Below are 17,929 nucleotides of genomic sequence, written 5' to 3'. Positions count from 1 at the left end.
CGGCCGGGAACCGAACCGTGGATTACCGTTGGCGAGACTGTTGCTCTCGCCACTATACTACCAGCGCTCTGAATTTGACCGAGACTCTCCGCAAATATACCCATTTTTACAGTTATCTGAAGTTGTTACTCCGACATCTAGACAACAGAAAATAGCCCAAATTTAAACGCCCAAAGTTTTCCCTCAGTTCCCTTTCTTTACTCGATTGTCGCCTCTGACTTCCCCACAGTTAAATGACAAAATGTTGACGATTTTTTCGTGGGGTGCTACACTCCCGGGCGAAATGTCCAATTTTGTTACAATTAAAACATCTTGTATTTTTCTTTTGACTCACCTTGTTCATTTTTCTCGACTTGGGTTGCTCCAGCAGCCGTATTCTTATAATCACAAATTCGTCGACTGGATTATCTCCGCATTGTTGGTATAATCGAGGAAGATATAGTTTGTTACCCTCACGCCCACCCAATTGGTTAACTTCTCTATCTGCGGGAACAGTGGGTAGTGTCTCTCGAACCTTGTTAAATTTAATCTCTTTTTCGGCGCGTCCCATTTTCTTTTTTGCTTCCGAAAGCCAAACTCCGGCTGTGTATAACCCTTGTTTATCCTGCTTTTTCACATTATTACCACATTCCTTATGTATTTGTTTTATAAGCGATTCCAGCTTTTCTACATTTAGGCGGCCATCAAAATTGTACCTTTTTCCCCATTTAGGACAGAAATCTACATTCCTTCTATCTTTTTGTTTCATATAACGGTAATCTTCCGTCTCTTCAGAAAGCAGTTTAGAAGGTTTACTACCCATTATAATAAATTCCTGCCCCTCCTAATAATTCCAATCTTCAACCCTTTATGTTAATTTCTCTTTATTGGAATCCTTATCTACTTACGCCTAGTAATTCCAATATTTAACACCTTATGGTTAATATCTCTTTTATTGGAATCCTCATCTACTAAAGTCTGACATTAAGTCTCACCCGTATACAATACATTACTGTTCCTTTAGGACTTTTACTAAGATTGTCGCTCCAAATCAGCCTACTTGTAGGGTTGACCGAAGACAAATAGACCGAGTCTCAAGAGTCTCCGTCCACTCGTCGTTCAATCTGATATTAGTTTTCACCCGTATACAGCGATCACTGCAGTAATATACAGTAATCCCTATTCCTATAGGACTTTGAACTAAAATATCGCCCCAAATATAGCTTAATCTGTAGAGTTGATTGAAAATGACCAACGGAAAAGCAACTCAGTTGTTCCCCATAATCTACAAGATCTATATATCTATGGGGTCACTTGTTCCGTCTTTCCGCTGGATACATTGTTCAATCTGACATTTAACTCACCCGTATACAGTAATAATTGTTCCTATAGGACTTTTAACTTAAACTATGTCGCTCCAAACATAGCCTACTTGTAAAGTTGACCGAAAACAAATGGACCGAGGCCAGTCCCAAAACCAATCCTGCAGTGCCTATTCTTGAAAGCTGATGGCATAAAATCACCTGTTCCGTTTCTTCCCACGGAACCTCAACCACACGATCACTTTTCACTATCAAGAACACCGACTACTAAAAACCGGGAAAGACCCTCCCTCCATACATCGCTCGATCTGACACTAGTTTTCACCCGTATACAGTGATCACTGTAGGACTATACAGTAATCCCTGTTCCCTATAGGACTTTGAACTACAATGTCGCTCCAAGCATAGCCTATTTGTAGAGTTGACTTTCAAACTGAGAACAACTTAAATCCACTCTATGATAAATTAAATCATTCCCCCTTAATCAAGAATAAAAATTACTGACCTTATCGCCGACTGGGAAAGCAATGTTCGTTGTATCTAGTCACTCTCTCTGTCCTCTGTGATAATACGCAGGCCTGTTTCAATTTTAACCTCAATTCAGAGGTCAGGTCTTTAGTAAAACGAGTCAAAAACTCGTCCGTGCACGATTTTCCAGCGTACTACCTACAGGCACAGAGAGGGATATTTAGATCCGGCTACTCGAAGGACCAAATTGATAGAGGAATTCTAAATCCCTTTATGTTTTGTTGCCAAAACCAATTCAATTCACACTCATTTCTAATTCATAATAAGTTGTAAGTTTATCATTTGCATGAATTAGCAAGAGACCAGTCTTAAAAACAAGTTCAGCATTTATTCTTGATGAGTACTGACACAAAATACAAAGAACATTACATTTTAAAGAAAGTGAACATAAAATGACGTCATCAGTTTCACACCCTCTCCCAGCCTTACAATGGCTTAGTATTCAGTCCTGGAGATAGTTTCACTCCCCTCATAAACTACATTCCAACCTGTCTAAAGGATATACTTCTCTCCACTAATGGAATCCAACCAAAACATTCTTATCTGTTTGAAAAACTATCTTATCCCTCTTTCCCAGGAGACACAGACAATTAATTCATTTCTGCTTACATTTTCAGTAACAGCTCAACTAAAAACTCATACTTTTCAAATCATAACATAATAGTATTAGAATAAATGGTTCTAATCATTAATGTATACATAATTGATCATCTAAACTATAATTTCCTCTAACAAGTGCTTATGCACATATATTTGCCTCTTTTTTTTCTCATCAGGTACATTAAATATGTAAGCATTATCAAAATATTTAATACATAGCTGAAGTTCAAAAGTCAGGGTGTGAGACAACTGCCTTGTCAAAGTAAAACAGTCCAATCCAGAAATGAAATGCTCTTGGAAATAAAATTTAAAAAAACATATATTTGGAGAAAAAAAACCAGACTTAAAAAAGCCGGTAGTTGCCCCTGTATATTTCAGAAACTTCGGACTGTAGTTCTTAAAACGGTACCAGACGAACGGCGGTCTCGAGGTCAGACCAGGCAGGGGTTCAGCAACCAAATCCGAGTCCAAACAGTACAAGGGGATAGGCAGTCTTGAAGACAGAACAGGCAGAGTGGGTTCGGAGTCAGGACAGGCAAGGGTCGAAACCAGGAGGACTAGAAACAAGAGAGACAGGGAAAAAATGTGAGCAAGGGAATTTTTGGGGGATACCGTGTGTGTGTGTGTGTGACGCCTGTTTGACCGAGTGTATTAGACCCCCCCCCCCACACACACACACACACACACACACACAATCGACCTCTCTACCTACAGTGCATCCGGAAAGTATTCAGACCCCTTCACTTTTTCCACATTTTGTTATGTTACAGCCTTATTCTAGAATGGATTAAATACATGTTTTTCCTCATCAATCTACACACAATACCCCATAATGACAAAGCTAAAACAGGTTTTTAGAATTGTTTGCAAATTTATTAAAGATAAAAATGGATACACAAGTATTCAGACCCTTTGCTATAAGACACAAAATTGAGCTCGGGTGCATGCTGTTTCCATTGATCATCATTTGAGTCCACCTGTGGTAAATTCAAGATTCTCTGGTAATGATGAAACCAATATTGAACTCTTTGGCCTGAATGCCAAGTGTCCCGTCTGGGGAAACCTGGCACCCTCCCTACGGTGAAGCATGGTGGTGGCAGCATCATGCTGTGGGGATGTTTTTTAGCAGCAGGTATTTTGGTATTTTATTAGGATCCCCATTAGCTGTTGCAAAATCAGCAGCTACTCTTCCTGGCATTATGCAGAACATCATTAGACAAGAACAGCTCAAGGAGAGAACTACATATTTTTTAAAAAAGGCACACGTAGCCTACATATCAATTCATACACACAAACTATAGGTCAAATAGGGGAGAGGCGTTGTGCCACGAGGTGTTGCTTTATCTGTTTTTTGAAACCAGGTTACACCATACTTTACATGTTTGACTTTAGAGACGCAACTATAAAAAAAAATCAATGACTTCTATTAGATGGCTCTGAATCCACAATATGGCAGAGGTTGAAAAGTCATAGCGCTTAAGTTTTTTCAACATCTGGTTATGGTGAATAATATCAACGGCTGCACTGAAATTCAACAGTACAGCTCCCACAATCTTCTCCTTATCAATTTATTTAAACTAATCATCAGTCATTTGTGTCAGTGCAGTACATGTTGAGTGCCCTTCTTTATAAGCATGCTGAAAGTCTGTTGTTCATTTGTTTACAGAGAAATAGCATTGTATTTGGTCAAACACCATTGTTTCCAACAGTTCGCTAAGAGCTGGCAGCAAGCTTATTGGTCTGCTGTTAGAACCAGTAAATGCCACTTTACCACTCTTGGGTAGCGGAATGACTTTGGCTTCCCTCCAGGCCTGAGGACAAAGACTCCTCTAGGCTCAGATTAAAAATATGACAGATAGGAGTGGCTATGGAGTCAGCCACCCTTCTCAGTAGCTTTCCATCTAAGTTGTCAATGCCAGAAGGTTTGTCGTTATTGATTGTTAACAATAATATTTCTACCTCTCCCACACTAACTTTACAAAATTCAAACTTGCACTGCTTTTCTTTCATTATTTTTTTTATTTTTATGCATGAATATATTTACCCCGTTTGTTGTGGGCATTTCCTGCCTAAGTTGGTCTACTTTGTCAATTAAATAATCATTAAATTATTGGCAACATCAAATAGTTTTGATGAATAAGCCATCTGATTCGATGAAAGATGGAGTTGAAAATCTCTACCCATAATTTCATTTAAAGTACTCAAGTTTTTCCATCATTCTTAATGTCATTGTTATTGGCTTCATAATAAAGTTTCTTATTTTTGTATAGTCACATCATTTCTCAATTTGCAGTAAGCCAGTCAGACATACAGCCAGACTTATTAGCCACTCCTTTTGCTCTTTCAACCATCGTTTTTCAATTCCTCATCAAACCATGGAGCCTTAACAGTTCTAACAGTCAGTTTCTTAACAGGTGCATGTTTATCAATAATCGGAAGAAGCAATTTCATAAATTCATCAAGTGCAGTGTTTGGATGCTCCTCATTAATCACATCAGACCAACAAATATTTTTGACATCATCCACATCAGAGTCACAGCAAAATATTTGGTATGATCTCTTATACACTATTTTAGACCCAGCTGTTGGAACTTTGGCTTTCCTGGATATAGCCACTATATTGTAATCACTGCATCCATTGGGTACGGATAAAGCTTTAGATCAAAGTTGTACAGCATTAGTAAAAATGTGATCGAAACATGTGGATGATCTTGTTCCTGTAGTGTTAACACTCTGGTAGGTTGATTTAATAACCTACAGGTGCTGGTTACAGTAAGGAGCTGACATCTTGATGAAAACCAGTCAATATTCAGGTCTCCAAGAAAGTAAAGCATAAAATGAAACGATCCTGTCTTTCAAAGATAATTTGTAAAAATCCAAATAACTTCACAGATCTTAATTGTAAAGGGCTTAAACACTGTTTCTCATGCTTGTTCAATGAACAATTAATCAACATGCACCTGTGGAACGATCGTTAAGACACAAACAGCTTACTGACGGTAGGCAATTAAGGTCACAGTTATGAAAACTTAGAGGACACTAAAGAGGCATTTCTACTGACTGGAAAACCACCAAAAGAAAGATGCCCATGGTCCCTGCTCATCTGCATGAACGTGCCTTAGGCATGCTGCAAGGAGGCATGAGGACTGCAGATGTGGACAGGGCAATAAATTGCAATGTCTGTACTGTGAGACGCCTAAGACCGGCTACATGGAGACAGGATGGACAGCTTATCATCCTCGCAGTGGCAGACCACATGTAACAACACCTGCACAGGATCGGTACATCCGAACATCACACCTGCCGGACAGGTACAGGATGGCAACAACTGCCCGAGTTACACCAGGAATGCACAATCCCTCCATCAGTGCTCAGACTGTCCGCAGGTCCTCACCAGGCATCACCGGCAACAACGTCGCCTATGGGCACAAACCCACCGTCGCTGGACCAGACAGGACTGGCAAAAAGTGCTCTTCACTGACGAGCCGCGGTTTTGTCTCACCACGGGTGATGTTTGGATTTGCTTTTATAGTCGAAAGAATGAGCGTTACACCGAGGCCTGTACTCTGGAGCGGGATCGATTTGGAGGTGGAGGGTCCGTCATGGTCTGGAGCGGTGTGTCACAGCATCATCGGACTGAGCTTGTTGTCATATGTACACACACAGCAACTCCTCCCCCATAAGCATTTCTGTCTCTTCTATAAATGCTATATCATTGTATTGCTACTGATGTATCATCAAATTAATTATCTTAGTGAGTCTCAGAAATGGCTAATATATGAATGTTATCTGATGTTAGCAAGTTATTGATTTCATTTACCTTCTTTATCAGGCTACATATATTAATATGGGCTATTTTCAGCCCTTTCCAGGGTAGCTTATCAGAGAGAGACATAATATTGAGAAGATCAGACAAAGCAAGAGAAGAAAAAAAATACATTCAGCAGTCCGTTAATAAATTGGTGTGTCTGTGCTGCGGGGTTGAGGCTACGAATCCATAGGCTTGGCTCTCTCATCCCTTCCAGGCTTCTGGGGGGAGGGTGGACAATGAGCCTGTCGTAGCGGATGTTCGCAATTTCCCCACGCGCTCTGGCAGCTTTCATAGCTGGGATCAGTTTTTCCTCTTCTGGCACACCGCTTCAGGAAAGTCCTCGTTTAGGAAGATATATGTTCCTCTCAAGTTCTTGGTTCTTTCCAGAACAGCTACCTTGTCCTTGAACCTCAGGAACTTGATCACTATGGGCCTGGGCAGATCACCTGGGCCGGCGGTTGGTTTTCCAGTCCTGTGGGCGCGCTCCACCTCAATGTTCCTGTTGTCCATCTTCAATTTCTCAGATCATTTCCCTCACTTTGTCCTCAGACTCCATCCAGGTCTCGTGGAGATTCTACAATTCCGTCCACGGCCATGTTGTTTTTGCCTTGATTGTCCCTCGAGAGAGTCTGATTTATATGTCATTGTTGTCATGGGTTCACACACAGAGCTGATGTCCTCTCTCAGTGACTTACAGATTGCTGTCATCTTGCCGTTCTCCTGTTTTAACTCGTCGAGCTGACTCTGGGAGAACTGCACACTGTTCTTCAGGACCTGGACCTCTCTGGTCAGGTCGTCCATTCTTTATTAGTAGAATCTACAAGTATTTGGACAAAACACTTGGAACTCTTTTGTTGTTGTTGTAACAACTGCTTTATAGGTCTCTTTTTGTTTAAAAGATCCTTCACGTGTGATGGAGAGACACCACTAGCACTGTCCTCAATGGTACTCCCGCTGGCTTTGGTCTTTGTCATGGTAGCTAGCAATGTATTTTAGGCTGTTACTCCTCACGGTTCCAGATGGGCAGGTCACGGGGAAAATTAAAAACAACAAACAGCAGGGATCTAGACCGCCACAAACCTTGGACAATCCGTGGTCCCAGCCACAATAGCTAACATCGTCACGGGCTGTGTTCAAGAACACCTCGCTAGCTTTATGTCCAGCTAGCTAGCAGCTAGGCTAGCTGCAACGCCAAATAGCTCCTCAGAACCGTCCTTGGTCGGCAGGATCACTGGAAAGCAGGATCCAACATAAGAAGCTAGGTAGCTACCAAGAACTTTCCAATATACTTTTAAACGCCAAACTTTCCAAACAAACAAAACCGAGCTCTTCCTCGTTCCAGTCACTAGTCAGGATTGAGGGAAAGATGAACGGAGAAAAGTACAGAGAGATCCTTGATTAAAACCTGCTCCAGAGCTCTCAGGGCGTCAGACTGGGGTGAAGTTTCACCTTCCAACAGGACAACGACCCTAAGCACACAGCCAAGACAGCACAGGAGTGGCAATCGGGACACATCTCTGAATGTCCTTGAGTGGCCCAGCCAGAGCCCGGACTTGAACCCGATCTAACATCTCTGGAGAGCCCTGAAAATAGCTGTGCAGCGACGCTGCCTCTTGTAGCGTCATACCCAAGAAGACTTGAGGCTCTAATCGGTGCCAAAGTTGCTTCAACAAAGTACTGAGTAAAGGATCTGAATACTTATGTAAATGTGACATTTCAGTTTTTTATTTTATAAATGTGCACAAATTTCTATAACCCTATTTTTGCTTTGTCATAACGGGGTATTGTCTGTAGATTGAGGGGGAAAAACAATTGTAATACATTTTTGAATAAGGCTGTAAAGTAACAAAATGTGGAAAAAGTCAAGGGGTCTGAATACTTTCCAAATGCGCTGTATGTAACCACACAGACTTGGATGAAACGCCTCATCCGAGTCTGTGTGGTTCCTTCTTCTGAAAATAATATGTGGTACATTTTTCTTGTCCTAATAGGGCTACATATAATATTATGTGCTAAAAAAGAGAAAGTATTTCCTTGTTACTAAAGACAATTCAAAATTCTAGTTTCACCAGGTCAATGTTTACTTTGTTCTCTAAACTACATTTCTAGTTTATTCTCGAAATATTGCCACTTTATTTTCAAAATATTGCCACTTATTCACAGAATTTAATTTCGACTTTATTATCAAAATACTGCCACTTTATTATCAAAATATTGCCACTTATTCACAATTTTATTTCTACTTTATTCTCAAAATATTGCCACTTTATTCTCAAAATGTTGCCACTTTTTAAAAGTACTATCATGTCCCAAAAAATTATCCAAGTACCACCACCTGTCAGTTTTATTCGTTTTTTTTTGTCTTCACTTCAGTAGTGTGTGTAGATAAAAAAAAAAAAAATATATATATATATATATATATTTAATGCATTTTGAATTGAGGCAAACATTTTTGGAATAAGTCAAGGGGTATGAATACTTTCTAAAGAAACTGTATTTGTTTCTTGGGCACCTCCCTGCAGGGGGGGACCCCTCTCTCATCAAAGGCTATCCCATTGGATAGTGGAGGCTATTATATTGTCTTATAGTAGCAATGGTTTGTAGGGCCTGTGGGCTCATTCCACCAGAGGTATGGCTACCTCTCGGGCACTGTTTAAAGAGATTTGCGATACTGCATGTTGGGCCACTCCTCACACATTTGAGGTTTTACAGACTAGACATCACTGCACTTCTTTGGCGCATTTTGTCCTCAGTGTCGGAGCCTCTGATGGGTGATGCTGTTGGGACGACCCTGGCTTTGAAGAGCGTCTGCAATATGGGAGTTGGCCATTTCCCCATATGTGATATATCGGGGGGAAAAAAGTATTTGAAAGAGAACTTAAGGTTACTTTTGTAAGCACGGTTCTCTGATAATATAATATGAGTGCGATATATCACCGCATTTCCCTGCTCGCAAGAGCACAAGGAATAGAGGCGTGCCTTACAAAGAGGAAAGGCGTCACCTCTTTCGCCATTCGATCTGTCTGTCTCCGACAGACGTTGTGTGATTGGTTCTTCGTGTAGTGATTCACCTGGAGCGAACCCCCATATGTGGTACAGTACCAGTCAAAAGTTTGGACACACCGACTCATTCAAAGGTTTTTCTTTATTTTCACTATTTTCTACGTTGTAGAATAATCAAAACGATGAAATAACACATGTAGTAACCAAAAAAGCATTCAACTAATAAACAAATATATTTGAGATTCTACAAAGGAGCCACCATTTGCCTTGACAGCTTTGCACACTCTTGGCATTCTCTCAAAAAGCTTAATGAGGAATGCTTTTCCAACAGTCTTGGAGTTCCCACATATGCTGAGCACTTATTGGATGCTTTTCCTTCACTCTGCAGTCCAACTCATCCGAAACCATCTCAATTGGGTTGAGGTTGGTGATTGTGGAGGCCAGGTCATCTGATGCAGCACTCTGTCACTCTCCTTCTTGGTCAAATAGCCATTACACAGCCTGGAGGTGTGTTGGGTCACTGTTAAAATAACAAATGATAATCCCATTAAGCGCAAACCAAATGGGATGGCATATCGCTGCAGAATGCTGTGGTAGCCATGCTGGTTAAGTGTGCCTTGCATTCTGAACAAATCACAGACAGTGTCACCAGCAAAGCACCATCACACCTCCTCCTCCTTGCTTCATGGTGGGAACCACACATGCAGAGATCATCTGTCCACCTACTCTGCGTCTCACAAAGACACAGTGGTTGGAACCAAAAATATCACATTTTGACTGATCAGACCAAAGGCTAGATTTCTACCAGTCTAATGTCCATTGCTCGTGTTCCTTGGCCCAAGTAAATCTTTTCCTTTTAGTAGTGTTTTTTCCCCAGCAATTCCACCATGAAGGCCTGATTCACGCAGTCTCTTCTGAACAGTTGATGTTGAGATGTGTCAGTTACTTAAACTCTGAAGCATTTATTTGGGATGCAACTTCTGAGGCTGGTAACTCTCTAATGAACGTATCCTCTGCATCAGAGGTAAGTCTGGGTCCTTTCCTGTGGCATTCGTCGTGAGAGCCAGTTTCATCACAGCGCTTTATGTTTTTTGCGACTGCACTTGAAGAAACTGTAAAAGTTCTTAGCCCTATTTGGTAAAAGACCATCTTTTGTATACCACCCCTACCTTGTCACAACACAACTAATTGGTTCAAACGCATTAAGAAGTCAAGAAATTCCACAAATTAACTTTTAACAAGGCACACCTGTTAATTGAAATGCATTCCATTCCACCTCATGAAGCTGGTTGAGAGAATTCCAAGAGTGTGCAAAGCTGTCAAGGTAAAGGGTGGCTACTTTGAAGAGTCTCATAAAAAATATGAAATAAAATAGAATATATTTTTGTTTACTACATGATTCCATATGTGTTATTTCATAGTTTTGATGTCTTCACTATTATTATACAATGTAGAAAATAGTCAAACATTTAGAAAATGAGTAGGTGGGTTCAAGCTTTTGACTGGAACTGTACATTTCACTCATATTATCAGAGAACCGGAGTTGTGAAAGTAACTTTTTTTTTCTTTCTCCCTCACATAAGAAGTTCAGTTCTTTCTCTCTCTCTCCTCCTCACAGAGAAGTTCAACACGTACTTGATCCTGAAGGTGCAGAATGTGAAGAGCACCACCATCGCTGTCCGGGGCAGCATGCCCAGTTGGGAGCAGGACTTCATGTTGTGAGTCCTCTCCTTCTCTATCACTCCGTCACCCTCTCGTCACCATTCTCTCTATCTGTCTCTCCTTTTATTTGTCACTCCTTCACCCCTCTGAGTACATTTCCTCTTTCATCTCATCTCTCTTTATCCTCCATCTACCTCCTTTTCCCTTCTATTGCTCCCTCATCCATCCTTTCTCCCTTGGTGCCTCGATCACTCCCTCCCTCTCCACATTGGCTTCCTCCCAGCCTCTCTCTCTCCACTCCTCCTTGTCCTCTTCCTTCCAAAGTGCACCTTGATCTCTTACTTACTTCCTTTTACTTTCTTCTCCTACCGTTCCCTCATCTTTCTCTTCCTCTTCTTTCATATAACCTTCTCTTTGGGGACGTTTCCATTTTCAGACTTGAACAGGGCACTTAGTAACAGCCAGTGTGCTAATCAGTGAGTGTGGATGGTGTGTAGTGCAAGCCAGGGGGTCTGCACTAGTTTGACTGGTGTGTAGTCGGCTAATGAGTGTATACTAGCTTGACCGGTGTGTATTATGCAAGTAAAGGTGTACTACATTAGTTTGACTAATGTGAAGTGTGCCAGTGAGTAGGGCTGGGAATTGCCAGGGAACTCTCGATACGATATTATCACGGTACTTAGGTGCTGATACGATATGGGTTACGGTTCTTACGATTCTTTGAATTCTATATGTATTAATTATTGATACTGCGAGTTGATGTTCCAAACATATTGCTCACGATATGTCTGCCGCAGAGAGACGAGTGAGAGTATGAGAAAATGGTTTTTGATTAGTCTCAGGTTAAATAAAGGGGCTGAAACATGTTGGCTCACTATTTAAAAATGGAGAACAAGCTATAGGATGAAAAATATTGGACTTTTCGCGCATGTACAGCCAGGTAGCGCTAACTTGACCTGTCTACAGTAGCAAATATTTTACAAATCAAAACTTGGAGTCTAATGTCGATATAATATCGTCCCAAAATAATATTGCGATATGCAACCGTATACACGTTTTCCCCCTCATCACTACCAATGAGTAGTAGTTTGTCTGGTGTGTAGTGTGCCAGTAAGTGTATTAGTTTGACTGGTGTGTATTTTTTTTATTTAACTAGGCAAGTCAGTTAAGAACAAATTCTTATTTTCAATGACTGCCTAGGAACAGTGGGTTAACTTCCTGTTCAGGGGCAGAACAATAGATTTGTACCTTGTCAGCTCGGGGATTTGAACTTGCAACCTTCCGGTTCTAGCTCTAGTGGTTAGAGCCCAACGCTCTAACCACTAGGCTACCCTGCCACCCCATTGTGCTCACTGGTGGGTTATGAAACATGTAGCATGCAGCAGCAGGCAGGCTGGCTGACTGCAGATTAGTGTCCGTGTTATGTAAGACTCATATCCCTTTGTCATGGCTCCCAGTCCCTACCCTCAGTTACGGACACTAATCAAAGTGGCACTTAAAAGTCACTACCCAGACTGGAAATCCCGCCAAACTCTTTAAAAAAATAATAAAGTTCCCACTCTTTCCCTCCAGGCGCTGGATACAATCTCCATCTCCCTCCCTTTACTCTCTAGACTGCACTTCTCTCTCTTACATACACCCACACATATATACAGTTACACACACTTTCATGCTTTGTCTTCCGTTCCCTGCTTTCCTCTCTTGTTCTCGCTCACTTTTTGTCCCCCCATATTTCTCTGTTTAATAACTCCCTGTTGTCTTGTAAAGGCTGTTTGTTAGATTCCTCCCAGGCTCTCTCGTATAGAGACATGTTTTATTTTTGTTACCATCAGACCCATAAGTAATTAGTGTGAACAAAGCGGTGTACCAGGTGTGTCTGCCTGTCTGGCCCGGCTCCACGAGGGGGCAAAAAGGGGCTCAGTTTTTGTTTTGTGTCCCTATTACAACATTTGCCAAAAAGTTCAAATGATTGAGTAACAGATTAGCGCAAAATCTGTATCTCCGCTGCACTGTGTCAGTACAATGGACGGAGCGCACCGTGGTGTGTGTAGGGGAACTATGGTAAGCCACTGAGGTTGTTAGGTATGACTCCTTTGGGTTTCCTTAAAAAGCAGGAAAAAACGCTCATCTGAAAATAATGTGATACGCCTTTGCCTGTAATATTTATGAGAGTGAGGTCAAGTTTACCTTTGAAGCTGCTTCTATCAACTCTGCCCCACCACTCCAGAGTAGCTTCTTAGCTAGCTGTAAAATGAGTTAGTTATTAGCCTTAGCCTATTTAGCTAATTTAAACCAGCAAATCTGCCACGATGGATATCAGAAATGGAGAGCGATGAGCAGCAGCATCAAATCAAATCAAATTTATTTATATAGCCCTTCGTACATCAGCTGATATCTCAAAGTGCTGTACAGAAACCCAGCCTAAAACCCCAAACAGCAAGCAATGCAGGTGTAGAAGCACGGTGGCTAGGAAAAACTACCTAGAAAGGCCAAAACCTAGTAAGAAACCTAGAGAGGAACCAGGCTATGTGGGGTGGCCAGTCCTCTTCTGGCTGTGCCGGGTGGAGATTATAACAGAACATGGCCAAGATGTTCAAATGTTCATAAATGACCAGCATGGTCGAATAATAATAAGGCAGAACAGTTGAAACTGGAGCAGCAGCACGGCCAGGTGGACTGGGGACAGCAAGGAGTCATCATGTCAGGTAGTCCTGAGGCATGGTCCTATGGTCCTCCGAGAGAGAGAAAGAAAGAGAGAAAGAGAGAATTAGAGAGAGCACACTTAAATTCACACAGGACACCGGATAGGACAGGAGATGTACTCCAGATATAACAAACTGACCCTAGCCCCCCGACACATAAACTATTGCAGCATAAATACTGGAGGCTGAGACAGGAGGGGTCAGGAGACACTGTGGCCCCATCCGATGACCCCCCCGGGACAGGGCCAAACAGGAAGGATATAACCCCACCCACTTTGCCAAAGCACAGCCCCCACACCACTAGAGGGATATCTTCAACCACCAACTTACCATCCTGAGACAAGGCAGAGTATAGCCCACAAAGATCTCTGCCATGGCACAACCCAAGGGGGGGCGCCAACCCAGACAGGATGACCACATCAGTGACTCAACCCACTCAAGTGACGCACCCCTCCCAGGGACGGTATGAGAGAGCCCCAGTAAGCCAGTGACTCAGCCCCTGTAATAGGGTTAGAGGCAGAGAATCCCAGTGGAAAGAGGGTAACCGGCCAGGCAGAGACAGCAAGGGCGCTTCGTTGCTCCAGAGCCTTTCCGTTCACCTTCCCACTCCTGGGCCAGACTACACTCAATCATATGACCCACTGAAGAGATGAGTCTTCAGTAAAGACTTAAAGGTTGAGACCGAGTTTGCGTCGCTGACATGGATAGGCAGACCGTTCCATAAAAATTGAGCTCTATAGGAGAAAGCCCTGCCTCCAGCTGTTTGCTTAGAAATTCTAGGGACAATTAGGAGGCCTGCGTCTTGTGACCGTAGCGTACGTGTAGGTATGTACGGCAGGACCAAATCAGAGAGATGGGTAGGAACAAGCCCATGTAATGCTTTGTAGGTTAGCAGTAAAACCTTGAAATCAGCCCTTGCTTTGACAGGAAGCCAGTGTAGGGAGGCTAGCACTGGAGTAATATGATCAAATTTTTTGGTTCTAGTCAGGATTCTAGCAGCCGTATTTAGCACTAACTGAAGTTTATTTAGTGCTTTATCCGGGTAGCCGGAAAGTAGAGCATTGCAGTAGTCTAACCTAGAAGTGACAAAAGCATGGATTCATTTTTCTGCATCATTTTTGGACAGAAAGTTTCTGATTTTTGCAATGTTACGTAGATGGAAAAAAGCTGTCCTTGAAATGGTCTTGATATGTTCTTCAAAAGAGAGATCAGGGTCCAGAGTAACGCCGAGGTCCTTCACAGTTTTATTTACGACTGTACAACCATTAAGATTAATTGTCAGATTCAACAGAAGATCTCTTTGTTTCTTGGGACCTAGAACAAGCATCTCTGTTTTGTCCGAGTTTAAAAGTAGAAAGTTTGCAGCCATCCACTTCCTTATGTCTGAAACACATGCTTTCAGCATCAAACTGCTAAGCTCCAGCTAGCACCGCATGTAGAGGCTACCCACCCTTCCACAAGCGCCGCTCGGATAATGGCTCCACAACCCTCCACCTCCGACTGTTGCTGGCAATCTTGGAACAGAGGACCCTGCCCAGGTTAGCATAGAATCATACCCTAGCTGCAGGTTTTCTGTCCAAAACCTTTAATTTAATAGCAACTGGTTTGTAGGAAGAGAGTGGCTGGAATACTCGATTACTGCAGATCTGTCATTTTTTTCCCCCATGTAGAAAGTTCTGTGTTGGGTCCAATGCTAACGCAGACAAGGCCTTCACCCAAGCTGGGTATTCTAACTTGAAGCATGCTATTGATCTTACCAAAGGATTCGGTTGGCACGCATCAAGTAAAGAGCATTTGAAATGCACTGCACTGTGGGGGAAAAAACAAGTTCGAAGTGCTATGGGAACATCAGTTTTAACACTTGTTAATGATGGGCAGCTGGAGAGAAATCACATGTTTGTTGGCAATTGTAGACATCATTGAGTTCCTTGTTTCAAACCAGTAACCACTGACGGGGATATTGGACTCGATAGAGTCGAGGGGAGGGTGGGCAGTGGACTTTTTCTGTCTATAATGGATTATACTCTCCGAAAAGACAAGGAAATTGCCATGGTGTTTAGCACCATACCCCACAATGCCACACGATATTCAACATGAGATCGTAGGGCTCATGAGGGGGTCGTCCACAGCTACATGCAAAAACAATTTTTTCACTTTGACAAACGTGTTCAGTCAGCACAGAAGAAGCATGCTACACCAAAGTAAATCTCAACTAATCCAATTGGTATTTGAGTTGGAGAATGGAATGATTGATTTCGGGGAGAATGGAATGATTGATTACTTAGAAAGTTCTCTCACGTCACCCCGCTCCTCCGCTCTCTCCACTGGCTTCCAGTTGAAGCTCGCATCCGCTACAAGACCATGGTGCTTGCCTACGGAGCTGTGAGGGGAACGGCACCTCAGTACCTCCAGGCTCTGATCAGGCCCTACACCCAAACAAGGGCACTGCGTTCATCCACCTCTGGCCTGCTCGCCTCCCTACCACTGAGGAAGTACAGTTCCCGCGCAGCCCAGTCAAAACTGTTCGCTGCTCTGGCCCCCCAATGGTGGAACAAACTCCCTCACGACGCCAGGACAGCGGAGTCAATCACCACCTTCCGGAGACACCTGAAACCCCACCTCTTTCAGGAATACCTAGGATAGGATAAAGTAATCCTTCTCACCCCCCCCTTAAAAGATTTAGATGCACTATTGTAAAGTGGCTGTTCCACTGGATGTCTTAAGGTGAACGCACCAATTTGTAAGTCGCTCTGGATAAGAGCGTCTGCTAAATGACTTAAATGTAAATGTAAAGTTCCTCAGAGCATCAAGGAGGCTGCAACTCTTCTGAAAAGGTAAGAAACAATCTAGCTGGTTGGTTTTATTCAGAATCTTGGTGGTATAGCCTGTGGCGTCATTTCCTCCAAAAAATATAAGGTATGGAATGGCAAAATTTACTTTCTTAGCCAGCATAGGTTTTCAACGGCCTTGCTTTAATATGTAGGGTGCTGTCCATGGTGCTGATAGAGTGCAGAGGAGATTTCGTGCCAACCTGTTACTTGGTCAAAAGCACTCAATGGTGTTGGCATTTGAAATGTTATGTTTCTTGTGGTATAGCGTGATACTGTATAAGCATAATTCAATATAATTCCAATACAGGAACCCATTCAAGAACCCAAATGCCCCTGGGTATAAATACATAGGTATGTTTCATCATAGAAATGGATATTTTCCACAATGGTTTTCTTGGTAGCCTATTGGTTTTCATGGTTGTACATGGAACTGTTTGTTTTGGAAACGTGTTTATGGTATGCTGGCATTGCATAATTGATTACGTGGGTCGAAATTATTCCACAGAAGTGTATTGTGCCATATCACAACCTGTTGCGGTATTCATTAGCGGCTTGGATTTCCATGTTTGAAGTGGGCCTTTTAGGCCTATTTGTTTGGCAAGACAGCTGTGCATGGCTGTAGTAGGCTGTAGGCTATGTTTTGGTTATTTGGATATCCATTTGTCTTTTGATTACTGCGTTTGTTTGCTGTTAATGTAACTAGCCTAAATCTAGATTGTGTCATGCCTTTATCCATCTGATATTTAGTTTACGAGGACTACTACTTGGTACCTCTGTTCTGTTAGCATTCATTCAGTCGCAGTTGTCGGTATTCTAAGGCAAGCTTCTATCCAGTATTTGTTTTTTCATGCATTAATAACTAGGCTACTACTTTCAGCATTTACTTTGCATTATTTTGGTAAGGCAGCTGTGTGGGCGGCTGCATTCACATTGTATGATTTTTAAGTCATTAATTTGCATTTTATTGCATGACATAATTATTTGATCACCTACCAACCAGTAAGAATTCCAGCTCACACAGACCTGTTAGTTTTTCTTTAAGAAGCCCTCCTGTTTTCCACTCATTACCTGTATTAACTGCATCCGTTTGAACTCGTTACCTGTATAAAAGACACCTGTCCACAAACTCAATCAAATAGACTCCAACCTCTCCACAATGGCCAAAACCAGACAGCTGTGTAAGGACATCAAGGATAAAATTGTAGACCTGCACAAGGCTGGGATGAGCTAGAGGACAATAGGCAAGCAGCTTGGTGAGAAGGCAACAACTGTTGGCGCAATTATTAGAAAATGGATGAAGTTCAAGATGACGGTCAATCACCCTCAGTCTGGGGCTCCATGCAAGCTCTCACCTCGTGGGGCATCAATGATCATGAGGAAGGTGAGGGATCAGCCCAGAACTACACGGCAGGACCTGGTCAATGACCTGAAGAGAGCTGGGACCACAGTCTCAAAGAAAAACATTAGTAACACACAACGCCGTCATGGATT

General features: G+C 42.3%; 1 protein-coding gene across 1 annotated transcript in view; it reads left to right on the top strand.

The window, feature by feature from the left end:
* The window catches only part of LOC115124322 (protein unc-13 homolog A-like), a 157,008-nt gene that overhangs the window by 50,296 nt on the left and 88,783 nt on the right, over positions 1 to 17,929 (top strand). The window contains exons 5-6 of the mRNA XM_065006068.1: positions 10,862 to 10,961; positions 15,278 to 15,390. Of these exons, the coding sequence (XP_064862140.1) occupies positions 10,862 to 10,961; positions 15,278 to 15,390 (213 nt within the window). The remainder of the gene's footprint in view (positions 1 to 10,861; positions 10,962 to 15,277; positions 15,391 to 17,929) is intronic.

Source organism: Oncorhynchus nerka, linkage group LG20 (genome assembly GCF_034236695.1).
Source record: "Oncorhynchus nerka isolate Pitt River linkage group LG20, Oner_Uvic_2.0, whole genome shotgun sequence".
Classification (NCBI taxonomy): domain Eukaryota; kingdom Metazoa; phylum Chordata; class Actinopteri; order Salmoniformes; family Salmonidae; genus Oncorhynchus; species Oncorhynchus nerka.
The sequence above is the reverse complement of the archived record's forward strand: the minus strand, read 5'-3'. Positions and strand labels throughout refer to the sequence as shown.